Below are 16229 nucleotides of genomic sequence, written 5' to 3' on the forward strand. Positions count from 1 at the left end.
TAGCAGGCAGATTCTTAACCAGTGTGCCACCAGGGAGGTCCCTTAAATGTTTATTTATTTATTTATTGGCTTGTGTCAGGTCTTAGTTGTAGTACGTGGGATCTTCCATTGTGCACAGGCTGCTCTGGTTGTGTCACATGGGCTTAGTTGCCCCACGGCTTGTGGGATCTTAGTTCCCCAGCCAGGGATTGAACCAGTGTCCCCTTCATTGCAAGGCAGATTCTTAATCACTGGACCACTAGGGAAGTTCCCCTATGGCTCATCTTCTCATTCTCTTCACATTGTCCTTTGCAGAGCATAAGTTTTTAATTTCAATGAAGTCCAGCTTGTTAATTCCTTCTTTCATGGATCATGCCTTTGGTGATCTATCTAAAAAGCCATACTCAATGTCATCTAGGTTTTCTCTTATGTTATCTTCTAGAAGTTTTATAGTTATTGCATTTTACACTTAGTTCTATGATCCATTTTGAGTTAATTTTTGTGATGTTATGATGTCTATGTCTAGATTCATTTTTTTTGCATGTAGATGTCCAGTTGTTCCACTGCTATTTGTTGAAAAGTCTATCTTTGCTCCATTGTATTACCTTTATTTTTTTGTCAAAGGATAGTTTGTATTTATGTGGGTCTATTTCTGGGCTCTCTATTATGTTCCACAAATCTATTTGTCTATTCTTTTGGCAGTACCACACTGTCTTGATTATTGCAGCTTAATAGTGAATCTTGAAGTCAGGTAGGGTCAGTTCTCTAACTTTGTTCTCCTTGAATATTATGTTGGCTGTTCTGTGTCTTTTGCCTCTCTATATAAACTTTAGAATCAGTTTATTGATAGCCACAAAATAACTTTCTGAAATTTTGATTGGGATTGCACTGAATCTGTAGATCAAATTGGGAAGAACTGATGTCCTGATGATAGTGAGTCTTCCTTTCCATTAACATGAACTCTCTTTCCATTTATTTAGTTCTTTTTTGATTTAGTTCATTATAGGTTGTAGTTTTCCTTATACAGAACTTGTACATATTTTTCAGATTTATACCTAAGCTTTATTTTTTGGATGCTAATATGAGTAGTGTTGTGCTTAAATTTCAAATTGCACTTATTTGTTGCTGGTCTGTAGATTAACTTTATATATTAACCTTGTATCCTATAATTTTACTATAATTGCTTATTAGTTCCAGGAGTATTTTTGGTCACTTCTTTGGGGTTTTCTATATAGACAGTCATATCTTTTGCAAACAAAGACAGTTGTATTTCATTCTTCCCAATTTGTGTTCCTTCCTTCCCAGTTTGTATTCCTTTTATTTCTTTTTCTTGTTGCATTAGCTAGGACTTCCAGTATTATATATGATGTTGAAAAGCATTGGTGAGAAGGGACATCCTTCCCTTGTTTCTGATCTTTGTGGGAAAGCTTCAGGTTTCTTACCACTAAGTATGACATTAGCTATAGTTTTTCTGTAGATATTCTTGGCCGAGTCCAGGAAGTTCCCCTCAATTCCTACTTTACTGAGAGTTTTTATCTTGAAGAAGTGTTGGATTTTGTCAAATGCTTTTTCTGCATCTATTGATATGATCATATAATTTTCTTCTTTAGCCTGTTGATATTCTGGGTTACATTAATCAATTTTTTGAATGTTCAGCCCTGCACACCTGAGTTAAATCCTATTTGGTCATTTTATATATTGTTGAATTTGATTTGTAATATTTTTTTGACAATTTTTGTATCTATGTTCATGAGAGATAATAGTCGGTAGTTTTTTCGTCTTGTAAAGTCTTTGTCTGGTTTCGGTATTAGGAAAATGCTGGCCTCAGAGAATAAGTTAGTAAGTATTCCTTCTGCTTCCGTCCTCTTAAAGATATTGTATAGAAATGGTATAATTTCTTCTTTAAACGTTTGGGAGAATTCACTAGTGAACCCATCTGATCCTGGTATGCTCTGTATTAGAAGGTTATTAATTACTGATTTAATATATTTAATAGATACAGTCCTATTCAGATTGTCTGTTCCTCCTTGTGTAAGTTTTGGAAGATTATGTTTTTTAGGAAATTGGTCCATTTCATCTAGTTTATCAAATTTATGGGCACATAAGTGTTCATAATATTCCTTTACTACCTTTTTAATGTTCATGAGAACTGTAGTGATGTTTCTTTTTTCATTTCTGATATTAGTAATATGTCGTCTTTTGTTGTTGTTAGTTAGCCTGGCTAGGGATTTATTGATTTTATTGATCTTTGCAAAGAGCCAACTTTTGGTTTCATTAATTTTCTCTATTAATTTTCAGTTCTAGTTTCATTGATTTCTGCTTATATGTTTATTATATCTTCTCTTTTAATTTTGTATTTAATGCAGAAATTCTCAACAAAATATTAACAAACTGAATCCAACAACATGTAAAAAAGATCATACACCATGACCAAGTGGAATTCATCCCAAGTTCACAAGGATGGTTCAACAATAAGCAAATCAATCAGTGTGATACACCTCATCAACAAAAGAAAAGACAAAAACTACATGATTATCTCAATAGATGCAGAAAAAACATTTGACAAAATTCAACATCCATTCATAATAAAAACTCTTACCGAAGTGGGTATACAGGGAACATATCTCAACATAATAAAAGCTATTTATGACAAACTCACAGCCAGTATAATACTCAATGGTGAAAAGCTGAAAGCTTTCCCGCTGAAATCTGGAACAAGACAAGGATGCCCACTCTCACTCCTTCTATTCAACATAATATTGGAAGTCCTAGCCACAGCAATCAGACAAGAAAAAGAAATAAAAGGTATCCACATTGGAAGGGAAGAGGTATAATTTTCATTATATGCACATGACATGATACTATATGGAGAAAACCCTAAAGATTTCACACAGAAACTGCTAGAACTGATAAACAAATTCAGCAAGGTAGCAGGATACAAGATTGTAGTACAGAAATCTGTTGCATGTCTTTACACTAATAATGAAATATCAGAAAGGGAAAGTAAAACAAAACAAAAAACAATCCCTTTTAAAATCATATCCACAAAAAATAAAATACATAGGAATAAACCTGACCAAGGAGGTGAGAGACTTACCTGTTGAGAACTATAAAAAACTGATAAAGGCAGCTGAAGATGATTCAAAAAAGTGGAAAGATTGCTTATCTCCACTTTTTTTAGTTATTTTACTGAGGTTATGTCTTATTCTTTCATTGGTAACATTTTCACCTGTCTCTTCATTTTGCCCAATTCTCTGTTTATTTCGGTGTGGTAGGTAGGTAGGTTGGTAACGTTTCCCAATCTTGAAGAAGTGGCCTTATGTAGGAGATGTCCAATGGGGCCAGCAGGGCACTCCTCTCTGGTCACCAGAGCCATATGCTCTAGAGGTCTTCTGTATGATAGAGCATACATAGGCTCTACATATGTACCCTTCTTTTATGGCAAGGTGAACTAATGTGGGCATGCTGGTAGGTGGGGTTGGCTCCTGGCCCAGTTGTCTGTGAGGCCATGCCTCATATGGTGGCTGAGGGCCCACTTGAGGACACAGTAAGCTTCCTGTGTGGTTGGCTCTGCAACCCTGGGGGGCTTGGGGCTGGTGCTGGCCCACTGGTGGGCAAGGCTGTGTCCCCGTGCAGCTGTTTGTGAGCTCCCAAGGGGCTCATGGCTTGTGCCAACCAACTGGTGGGTGGGGTCAATCCCCAGTGGTAGTAGGCTAGAGGGAGGATTCTAAAATGACACTTGCCAGTACCAATGCTGTCATGGTAGAATGATCCCAAAATGGCTGTCACCAGTGTCTCCATCCCCAGAGGGAGTACCAGTTGCCTGCTGTCACTCCAGTAGGCTCTCCAAGATCAGCAAGTTGGTCTGACCCAGGCTTCTTTCAAACAACTGCCTCTGCACTGGGACTTGGAGCATATGAGATTTTGTGTACACCCTTTAAAACTGGAGTCTCTATTTCCTATAGTCCTTTAGCTCTCCTAATCCTAAGCCCCCACTGGCTTTCAAAGCCAGGTGTTCTGGGGGCTTGTCTTCCTGGTTCAAGATCCCTAGGTTGAGGAGCCTGATATAAGGCCCCCTTGTTCCTTGGGGAGGACCTCTATGATTATGATATTCCTCTCGTTTATTGGTCACCAACCTGAGGGTGTGGGTCCTGACTATACCATGTCCCCGTCCCTCCTACCATCTCATTGTGGTTCCTTTTTTAAGTCTTTGGTGTGGAAATATTTTCTTCTAGACTCCATGTCATTTTCATAGATAGTTGTTCTGTAAATGGTTGTAATTTTGGTGTGTCCACGGGAGGCGGTGAGTTCAGGGTCTTCCTGCTCTGCCATTGTGGCCACCTCTCCAGTTTCTTTTTTTCCCATTAAGATCATCGCTTCTCAATGGTCAGTCTGCATATTTAACCATTCTCTTTTCCTGAGATACATGTTGGATTGCCTCCATCTCCAATAGTTTGGGTTTCTTTTGTTTGCTTCACTTTCTTGTCACACCTATTAGATGTAATCATTTCCCAGTAATACTGTCTTACTTTCTAAGAGCTCACCTACCCTCACAGTTTCTATTTCACTTCTGATAACTCTCAAATTTCTATCTTTCACCCTGACATCCCTCCAGAATCCAGCAGTTGGGTTTTTCCACTGGTTAACTCATCTCCTCATATCTCAAACTGACTCTACATCATTATATTAGGGACCCAAGCTTATGATGTCAGAGTCATCCCTGCCTCTTCTTGCTTGCTTGAGCTTCCCCCGATCCCAATATCAAGTTGATTTCGCAGACCAGTTGGTTCTCTTTCTTTTCTTTTTTTTTTAAATTGGATTTTATTTTGGTAACAGAAGATTTTATTTCCAAGTTTTCTTTTTTTTTTTCTTTCAAGTTCTTTATTGGAGTATAATTGCTTTACACTGTTGCTCCAGTTTCTGCTGTACAACAAAGTGAATCGGTTGTATTTATACATATATTCCCATATCCTCTCTCTCCCGCGACTCCCTCCCACTCTCCCTATCCTACCCCTCTAAGTCATTACCAAGTCATCGAGCTGATCTCCCTGTGTTATGCAGCAGCTTCCCACTAGCTATCTATTTTACATTTGGTAGTGTGTATATATCAATGCTACTCTCTTACTTCATCCCAGCTTCCCCTTCGCACCCCCCACCCCCAATGTCCTCAAGTCCTGGCTCTCTTTCAAAATGCTCCCTACATCTTCCCTTTATGTTTCCATTACCAATATCCAGAATGTTATAATAGCCTTATCACAAACTTCTTTGTCTCCATCAAAATTTTTTTCTCCTTGCTGCATAGTACTGCTAGAGTAATCTTCATAAAATACCACTTTCATCCTCTGATTTTTCTGCTCAGAACTCTTCATTGTAACCCTCTTCTTCTTTTTGCTGAAGAAGAAAACTCCTAGCATTCAAATATCAATACAGTCTAGCCCCCAACCTACCTTTCCTTAATTTTTACTATGCAATCCTCAGTACCCATTAAAATAATTAGCTTGCTACTACTTCCGTGTTTTAGACCCTACCTCTCTACCTATCCAACTTCTACCAATTTTTCAAAGCTGTATCTTTTTCTCTAGCTGAGAGTGACCTCTTCTGATTCAGAACCAGCTGGCACTGATCATTTTCTAACTGCCATTGCCTTTTACTTTTATTCCTAAAACATTTTTTTATGTAAGAGGCAGCATGGCATGTTTAAGAGCTTCAGCAAATTATTTAACTTCTCTGTGGTTCACTCTGTTTAATGGAGCATAATAAATATATCTCATAGTGTTGTGAAAAATAAATTAGATTATACATTACAATCCTTAGTATAATACCTGGCACATAGTCATATTCAAATATAGCTACATGTGGTGATGATGAGGAGTTTTGAACAATGAGATAAAACAGAATTCCTGCCCTTAAGGGGTTCTAATATTATCTAAAAATTTGTTAATCTTCTCCGGATTCTTGAGATTCTAGGCTTAGCATCTGGCTTTTATAATATGTATTTGTTTGACATTATCATGACTTGGGCTGGCAGAAGGGTTGTACTAGGGGGTTATAGTGGCAGAAGCTGTGCTGTCTGCTTAGCTTGCACCCTTTAAATTATTCAGAAATATAAAAAATATGCAAAACAAGTCTTTCCATGCAATATTTAGGGGATATATTTCCTATGCTTTGGAAATTAATTTGTATTTTATCTCCTGTAATAACCTTTTAATATACCATATAGGAAGGTGGTTTTTTTTCTCATTGAGATTTAATCTTTTTAGGACTAGGAGCGCCATTATCCATTGTAGATGAATTTCTTGATGAATCCTCTAACCTGCAGTTGGATTCACATGAACCCATTTTGTCTGTACAGTCTCAGGATCCAGCTACCAGCCAAAGACCATCCAACACATTTATCAAGGAGATACCATCAAAAAAAGGTAATCAGAATAAAGATTTCCACTTGAAAGGAAGGCATAAACAAACTAGGCAATGTTGAAAACTCTTATGATCAAAATGTCAATCTTAAGTGGTTTGAAGTTGATTTGTTTATCTGTAATATTGCCTAAATTCCTTCAAATGGGACTTCCCTGGTGGCATAGTGATTAAGAATCCGCCTTTCAATGCAGGGGGACGCGGGTTCGAGCCCTGGTATGGGAAGATCCCACATGCCTTGGAGCAACTAAGCTCATGCACCACAACTACTGAGTCTGTGCTCTAGAGCCCATGAGCCACAACTACTGAAGCCTGCTTGCCTAGAGCCCATGCTCCACAACAAGAGAAGCCACCACAATGAGAAGCCTGCATACCACAGCAAAGAGTAGCCCCTGCTCACCACAACTAGAGAAAGCCTGTGCACAGCAACGAAGGCCCAGTGCAGCCAATAAATAAATAAATAAATAGATGAATAAATAAATAAATAAATAAATAAATTGCTTCTTATGAGGCTAGACTCTGAAATACAATCTCAGTAATGTAACTCTTTCTATAGCGAAAATTTATATTTAGCTCAGAGAAGTAGCCAACTACAGACCTATGATTTTCTAGCAATGAATTTTCATTTTTAGAATATCTAAAGATTCATAGTATCTACAGATCTGTTCCACATTCAGGAAGATCTGAATACTTTTCAAAAAAAAGCTTTTGTTTCATTCAACTTGCGTTTGGAACCACCAGTAGAATAACCTTGAGAATGTCTGAGATCTTCTCTTTGGGGGCCATTGCTATAGAATAATCTATTGCTTTCAAGATTATAATTTTTCTCATATATTAGAGTAGAATACTGTCCCTGCTATGTGTCTGAGCTTCTGAATTTTTCCTTTATATCTAATTATCTATTATTTTAATATCGTATTTTCAGAAGCATCAAAGTGTCAAGAGTCATCGACTTGTCTGCATTCCACCCCTTATAGTGTTTCCCTAACTCCTACCACCATCTTCATGGAGACCATACGCTTCCTGATGAAGGTCAATGCTGTGCAGGTCAGAATATATTTGAAAAAGGGCCCGTAGAGGGAAAGATTTAATGAACTACTTATTCCATCATAGTAACGTCTTTGCAAGCTTAAATGTGTATGATGTAGAAATCAAATGTGCTTTTGAGAGCACACTATAGACCCAATGGGATAAACATTCAAACATGAACTACTCTCTGCAGCGAGCATGGGGAGACCTTACTGCAAGTCTGCTCCCTATAGAATACCAGCAAAGCAAAATCAGACTCTGGGTCACATGTAGCCTGATGTTACTTTATTACGGGAACTCATGTTGGCGGTTCATGGGAGCCTGCGCACACCCTTCTTCTATTCCAGGTTCTGAAACAATTGAAAACAGATATACAGTGCTATATGGGGGGAAAATATTACATTTTTATTGGTAAAACTGGGCTGGATATGTGACTGGTCTCAGATTTGACTTACCCGCACAGTCACATGTGGAACAGCTGGAGAATTGCAATCTCCTCCCAGAGAAGAAGAGCATCCTATAAGGTCTACCTACCACATAGGAAATGAGAAACATCCATGAAGCAAACAGTGAGAGAGAGAGCAAGATCCAGGAGCCAAGAGCATTGGCCCTCAACCTATAGAGGGCATGCCCTACTTGAGGGTGGGCAAACTCAAGAAAGGGCAAAAATTATGAACTAGGTGGGAGTGGGCCACATTAAACAGGAGCCTTTAACACACTAACCTTTCACAATAGAGAAACAGGCTCTCTGTCTCCCTAATTAAATAAATCACTTTTCCCCCCATGTCCAAGAGCCAGAACACAGGTAGAGGGAACAGCTGCAGAGCCTCCCCCCAGTATTTTCCTAAGAAGGTAGAAGGTATCAATGTTAGTAGAAGTTTCTATATTATAGGCTGAGATAAGAACAGAGGGAGAAGAAGGGTTTCCCCTCTACTTAGCAAGTACATATGACTTTTTCAAATTTGCAGGCCTTATATCATATTAAAAACAAAGAATAGGGACTTTCCTGGTGGTGCAGTGGTTAAGAATCTGCCTGCCAATGCAGGGGACAGAGGTTCGAGCCCTGGTCCGGGAAGATCCCACATGCCACGGAACAGCTAAGCCCGTGAGCCACAACTACTGAACTGCACTTTAGAGCCTGCGAGCCACAACTATTGAGCCTATGTGCCACAACTATTGAGCCTATGTGCCACAACTATTGAAGCCCACCAGCCTAGAGCCCATGCTCTCGCAGAAAGAGAAGCCACTTCAATGAGAAGCCCGCGCACCACAACTAAGTGTAGCCCCTGCTCACTGCACCTAGAGAAAGCCCGTGCACAGCAATGAAGACCCAGCACAGCCAATGAATAAATAAATAAAAACAAAGAATAGCCCAAAGTATAAAACTGGCGAGCATAACAAATGCTTGAGAGTGTGTCAGAAATGGATATTTATGTTTCTAAAATCCTGAGTCTAGAATTTTAGAAAGGGAGGTTTTGCCTCACTCTAAGTTTCCTTATAAATACAAATGCCTGAAAATGTTACCTTGTGTATAAATGGGGTGGTTGATGAAATGCCTTTATCTGCTATACAACAGGCTAAAACTCATCTAGTATGACAGTAAGACCAGAATTGTACAGTACTATAGATAATTCACTTGGAAGTATTACTACATGAAGGGCTGGTAATGGAACCATGATGTGCTGAATGTTTATAATTCACCTCTAACCTTTTGAAGCTGATAATCATTTCATTCTATAATATGTTCCTTATTATTTATTATCAGAGACATGATCTTCAGCTGGAGCTATGGAACTAACAAAATGTAGTCATTTACATGTTTCTTATAATCTGATTTTTCCTTGCAGTATGTACACAGAGTGCTTGCCCATGAACTATTATGCCCTCATGGAGGCCCCAGCTGTGAGTATTACTTGGTTCTAGCCCAGACACACCTTCTCAAGAAGGACTTTGCTAAAGCAGAGGAATACCTTCAACAAGCAGCCCAGATGGACTACCTGGTAATAACTTTTGCTAGTGTCTTAAATTTAGTTTGGAGAAAGGGCAAGCAGACCTTCTTAAAGGTGGTGATGCAATATCACAGGTAGATTTCTAGTTACCAGAGGTGGGGGTCATCAGCTGTAGGTAAACTCATTTACCTAATTTTCTTCCATTTGTTTTTCTTAATCAATCATGATTTTTACAAATGACAGAGAAAGGATAAGGACAGCTCTTTAGCAGACAGTTTATCTGTTTCAAGTTTCCTGAACTTCTGCTTTCTCATTGTGAACACCATCATGGTTATGCTTGAATACTTTTCTTAATATTTACCCCAAAGACAAAATGGCTTTGAAAAAAGCGAGAAAGAAATGAGAGGGCAGTCCTAGAACAGTATCTCCCAGTGCAACTGAATGGCCTTCTTTCTAATTTCCAAAAAAACATGGACTTCATCTGTATTTAAATGTTAATCAAAGATCATTAATGTACTTTTAAATACCACCTCATCCCATGTACTACATGTTCTTCACTTTCTCAGAACCCTAACGTCTGGGGCGTGAAGGGCCATCTCTATTTTCTCAGTGGAAATCATGCTGAGGCCAAGGCATGCTATGAGCGAACCGTTAGTTTTGTAGTAGATGCTTCTGAGATGCACTTCATCTTCCTGCGACTGGGGCAAATATATCTGGAAGAGAAGGAGGTGAGGAATAGATGATGGGGAGTAACTATGTGAATCAGGTCATGGTCTGGGATTACATAATTACAGTTCAAGCATTAACATCCATCTTTGTGGACTAAAAATAGTAATATGATAATGACACTTTTATATCCTAAGGTAAAGTGACTTGCCCAACATCAGATAACCAGTAATTAATAGAAGCAGGATTCAAACTCAGGCAATCTAATACTAGAGTCTGTGGTTTTAACCATTATGATACTAAAAAAGAGTTGTTAAGAACTCAGCAAATGTTATTTTATCTATTATTTTATCTTTCTTTTATTAAAAGTAGTAGAAAGGTTCTTAGCTTGACTTAACTAACAGAAGGTATCATGGGCTTCAAAAGAACTCCTCCAAACTTTCTTCTCAATACAAAAGGTTATATTCATTTTGGGTGAGCCTAACCCCATTCCACAGAGCACCCTGACATGACTCTTTATCACTTCCTCTCCACAATTCCTCGCTATATTTTATGAAACATCCCAAGACCTTCTAAAAGAAACTTTCTCCTGTGGAAAGTTTCAAATGTATATCAAGTAGACAGAATGGTAGAATCAACCAGCGTGGATCCACCATCCCACTTCAACAATTATCAACATTCTGCCGGGACTTCCTTGGTGGTGCAGTGGTTGGGAATCTGCCTGCCAATGCAGGGGACACGGGTTTGAGTCCTGATCTGGGAGGATCCCACATGCCGCGGAGCAACTAAGCCTGTGCACCACAACTACTGAGCCCGCACTCTAGAGCCTGTGAGCTACAATTACTAAGTCTGAGTACCACAATTACTGAAGCCGGTGCACCTGGAGCCTGTGCTCCACAACAAGAGAAGCCACCACAATGAGAAGCCCACACACCGCAACGAAGTGGAGCCCCTGCTCGCCACAACTAGAGAAAGCCCACATGCAGCAACAAAGACCTAACGCAGCCAAAGATAAATAAAATAATTAAAAAAAAAAAACAACATTCTGCCAAAGGCCTTTTGCCTCATGCTTTTGTTTTGGTTTCGTTTCATTTCTCCTTCCAGAACACCTGATTTATTTTATTTAAAATAAAACAACAATGGCAACAAGAAGTTACAGTCCCTTATAATTTATTTTTTATTTTTTTTTTATTTTTTGGGGGGTACACCAAGTTCAATCATCTGTTTTTATACACATATCCCCGTATTCCCTCCCTTCCTTGACTCCCCCCTCCTCAAGTCCCCCCCACCCTCCCCGCCCCAGTCCTCTAAGGCATCTTCCATCCTCGAGTTGGACTCCCTTTGTTATACAACAACTTCCCACTGGCTATCTATTTTACAGTTGGTAGTATATATATGTCTGTGCTACTCTCTCGCTTTGTCTCAGTTTCCCCTTCACCCCCCCGCCCCCTCCCATACCTCGAGTTCTCCAGTCCATTCTCTGTATCTGCATCCTTGTTCTTGTCACTGAGTTCATCAGTACCATTTTTAGATTCCGTATATGTGAGTTAGCATACAATATTTGTCCTTCTCTTTCTGACTTACTTCACTCTGTATGACAGATTGTAGTTCTATCCACCTCATGACATATAGCTCCATCTCATCCCTTTTTAGAGCTGAGTAATATTCCATTGTGTATATATGCCACATCTTCTTTATCCATTCATGTGTTGATGGGCATTTCGGTTGCTTCCATGTCCTGGCTATTGTAAAGAGTGCTGCAATAAACATTATGGTACAAGTTTCTTTTGGGATTCTGGTTTTCTTTGGGTATATGCCCAGGAGTGGGATGACTGGATCATATGGTAGTTCTATTTGTAGTTTTTTAAGGAACCTCCAAATTGTTTTCCATAGTGGCTGTACCAACTTACAGTCCCACCAACAGTAGTCCCTTATAATTTAAGGAGGAAGGCTCACATAAGCTTGAGAGAGAAAAGCCACTATTCCATTGCAGTGAAGTAAATAAGAAAAAGTTTTCTTTCCAATGTCATTGCAAGCTGCATTTTCACAGAGCTCCTGACTTAAGCAGCCTAGGCAAGCAGTTCTTAGACTATTTGCTGAGACTCAGCTTTAGCTCCATCCCTCACTTTGGAGCTGCAAGACAAGAAGTCCTTTGTGGACTGCTTCTTTGGGAAGTTTGTTTTTCGAGTTTTTCTAAATGTCTCCTGTACTACTGTAGAGAGCTTCTAAAACTTTTACAACAGGATAACAAACTCTCAGAATAATGAGTCTCTATTAAGTACAGCCCTTAGTTCAGAGATTCTATATGTGTCATCCCACCACATGATGTTGCTCTTAAGTGAAAGGGGGTAAGGCATAAAGTCTAGGTGGAACTCTGATGATCGCTGTGGTCACCCAGGGCTTTCAGTGTAACTCCCTGCCTCAACTCTTACAGAGACTATAAATGTCTTTGGCACTGCTTCCACATCAGTCTATCCTTTAATTTGGTTTATCCTTCTCCTCTCACTAGTTTTCTTGTGATAGCTTCCTTAAAATAGACATAAAAATATAATCCAAGCCCAAAATAGCCAACACAATATTGAAAGAGAAGAATAAAAGTGGAGGACTGATCCTACCTAGTTTCAAGACTTACTGTAAAGCTACAGTAAGCAAGACAGTGTGGAATTGGTGAAAGAATGGACAAATAGGTCAATGGGATGGACTAGAGAGCCCAGAAATAGACCTACATAAATATAGTCAACTGATCTTTGACAAAGTAGCAAAGGCAATACAATGGAGCAAAGAAGATAATCTTCTCAACAAATGGTGGTGCAACAACAGGACGTCCACATGAAAAAAAAGATATCTAGACACAGACCTTACACCCTTCACAAAAATTAACTCAAAATGGATCATATACCTAAGTGTAAAATGCAAAAACTATAAAACTAGAAGATAACCTATATGACATTGGGTATGGTGATGACTTTTTAGGTTCAACTCCAAGTCATGATCCATAAAGAAAGAATTGATAATTTGAACTTCACTGAAATTAAAAACTTATCCTCTTCCAAAGACAGTATCAAGAGAATGAGAAGCTGAACTATGGACTTTGGAAAAAATATTTACAAAAGATACAGCTGCTAAAGGACTGCTATCCAAAATACACAACTCTTAAAAGTGAACAATAAGAAAATACACAACTCGATTAAGAAGTGGGCCAAAGACCTTAATACAGACAAAATACAGATGAAATAAAAAGAAAGAAGAAGGAACTTCCCTAACTGTCCAGTGGTTAAGACTGTGCTTCCACTGTAGGGGGCACAGGTTCAATCCTTGGTTGGGGAACTAAGATCCTGCATGCCGTGCAAGGTGTGGCCAAAAAATGAAAGAAAAAAAGAAAGAAAGGAAGGAAGGGAGGGAGGAAGGAAGGAAGGAAGGAAGAAGAAGGAAGGAAGGAAGCAAGCAAGTGAGGGAGGGAGGGACGAGAAATATAGATGGCAAATAAGCACATAAAAAGATGTTCCACATATGTCATTAGGGAAATGCAAATTAAAACAGTAATAAGATATAACTACACACCAAAATCTGGCCAAAATCTGGAACACTGATAATACCAAATGCTGGTAAGGATGTGGAGCAACAGGAATTTTCTTTCATTGCTGGTGGGAATGCAGAATGATACAGCCACTTTGGAAGACAGTTTGGCAATTCCTCACAAAACCAAGAATATTCTTACCATATGATGCAGCAGTTGTGCTCCTTGGATTTACCTAAAGAAGTTGAAAAATCATGTCCACACAAAAACTTGCACATGGATGTTTATAGTAGCTTCATTCATAATGGCCAAAACTTGGATGCAACCAAGATGTCCTTCGGTAGGTAATAGAATATTACCCAGTGCTAAAAAGATAAGCTATCAAGCCATGAAAAAACATAAAGGAAACTTAAATGCTTATCGTTAAGTGAAAGAAGCAAATCTGAGAAAACTATGTAGTGCATGATTCCAACTGTATGATATTTTGGAAAAGGTAAAGCCATGGAGACAGTAAAAATATCAGTAGTTTCCAGGGGTTGGAGGAAGGAGAGTGATGCATAGATGAAGCACAGAGGATTTTTAGGGCAGGATTTTACTTTGATGATGGAAACATGTCACATGTTTGTCCAAACCCATAGAATGTACACCACCAAGAGTGAACCATTAAGGTAAACTGTGGACTTTACGTGATGATAATATGTCAATGTAGGTTCATCAGTTGTAACAAAGGTACCAGTCTGGTTGGGAATATTGATAATGGGAGAGGCTATGCATATGTGGGGACAGTGGGTAAGTGGAAAATCTCTGCCTTTTCCTCTCAATTTTGCTGTGAACATAAAATTTCTTTTAAAAGGTTGTCAAAATATATATAAGTATTTATTATATATATAATATATTTATATATGTGTGTGTGTATATAATCCAAGGACACATCTTAGATTGGTGTGGAGTACAATTACCGAAGCCCCATGATTATCCTAGCAATGCAGTGTTTGAAGCTTCCAGAAGAACAATAGCTTAGTAGTGCTTTCTTTCTACAGTATGAAAAGGCAAAGAAAACCTACCTGCAAGCCTGTAAGAGATCACCTTCGTGCCTTACCTGGCTAGGACTGGGAATCGCCTGTTATCGGGTAAGAGGATCAGGTCTTGAGACTAGCCTGTGCATACTGCTGACCTGACTTGGCCTCCCAGGCATCTTGGGAGTTTGGATGATGGTAGGAAGGCGATCAGGGCAGCCTTCTCTAATGAAAAGTTGCTCTTCAAAGCTGTTCAGTAAACTTAAGGTCAATCTGAACTACAGCAATAAAACATTCCTTAAAAATCCCACAAAGAGGAAGGAAAGGAGATGGCGGCGAAGTAGAGGGACGTGGAGTGCATCCCTCTCCACAGATGCATTGGGAGTGCACGGAAGGACGCAGTGGTTCCCACAGAGAACCGGCTGAGCACCAGCAGACGGCCTCGGACAGCAGAGGGGACCGTGGGGAGCCCGGCATGGCCGGTAGGGAAGCATCTGCGACGGCTCAGGGAGGGTGAAGCGGCGGAGCTGTGGCGGGCGGGAGGGAGTGAGAAACATACCAAGGGTCCGCAGCGCGCTCAGCGTTCCCAGACCGAGACGTCGATCCGCGGCTGAACGGAGGGTCTGGGAGCAGGAGCGTGGGAACCGGAGAGCTGGTTCAGGGTGAGAAACATTGTTGCCGGTGGGGTGGCTGACCAAGAGTACGGGAGGGAGGAGGTCCGTGGAGAGGAGTGCCCGTCCCTGAGAGCTGCCCAGCCATGATGGCAGCTGGAGGCTGCAGGCTCACAGGCGGGGGGAGGAGCCGCGCGCGTAGCCTCTCTCTCTCTTTCTGCGCCTCTGCAACAGGCAGTGGAGAAACGCCCTGCGGGCCACCTAAGGCGCTCAGGGATAACAAGCACCCTCAGGCACTCGGGCAGGGCTAGATTAAAACCCCTTGCAAGGCCGGCAGCAGGGAGGCTGCCGAGAGAAAAACAACAACAGCAACAACAACAGCAACAAAAAAAAAACCCCGAGAGAGGCCCAACCCTAAGACTTTCTGTTTATGCCTGAGCCACCAGCGACCCTCTGCAACAGGCACCTCCAAGCCCGACTGAGACAACCGTGCGCCACTGCTCACTCACTCCCAGGAGAAGGAGCCACTATTGTACCCTCTCCCTCCCCACACACTGACGCTTACAGACGAACAATAAAGGAACCTCTGCTGGTCACAGAATAATGCAAAAAAACCCAAGGCAAGGAGAAGGACACTTACAGCTGAGACGCTAAGGAAACAGAAATAGTAGTATCAATACCTATTGAACTGGTCCATTCTGGGATCAGTTCTGGATTTTTTTTTTTTTTTATTAAATACGATCTTAGCCCTAAGGGATCTACAAGTTTTATAACATAATTTTTTAATGATATTTTTTATTTTTTATTTTTTTTTGCCTTTTTATATACTTCTATATCTAGCTAAGTTTTTGGTAGTACGGACAATATATCTTTCATACTTTCCTTTCATCCCTATCTTTTATACATTTCTTTTCATTTCTTTTTATTTGCATATTTCCAACCACATTACGCTCTTCTGTTCCCCTTTCTTCCAGCCTTTTTAAGTTTATTTTATCTTAACATACTTATAAGCAACACTATCGGTCTGCTCAGACTCCTTGCTCTATTC

General features: G+C 40.0%; 1 protein-coding gene across 1 annotated transcript in view; it reads left to right on the forward strand.

Moving 5' to 3' along the window:
• CFAP70 (cilia and flagella associated protein 70) overlaps window positions 1–16229 on the forward strand; it is a 106231-nt gene that overhangs the window by 69078 nt on the left and 20924 nt on the right. Inside the window, 5 exon segments of the mRNA XM_057736046.1 lie at window positions 6240–6398; window positions 7319–7440; window positions 9270–9422; window positions 9938–10099; window positions 14595–14684. Coding sequence (XP_057592029.1) covers window positions 6240–6398; window positions 7319–7440; window positions 9270–9422; window positions 9938–10099; window positions 14595–14684 — 686 coding nt within the window.

The sequence above is a fragment of the Hippopotamus amphibius genome, chromosome 5 (assembly GCF_030028045.1).
Source record: "Hippopotamus amphibius kiboko isolate mHipAmp2 chromosome 5, mHipAmp2.hap2, whole genome shotgun sequence".
NCBI lineage: Eukaryota > Metazoa > Chordata > Mammalia > Artiodactyla > Hippopotamidae > Hippopotamus > Hippopotamus amphibius.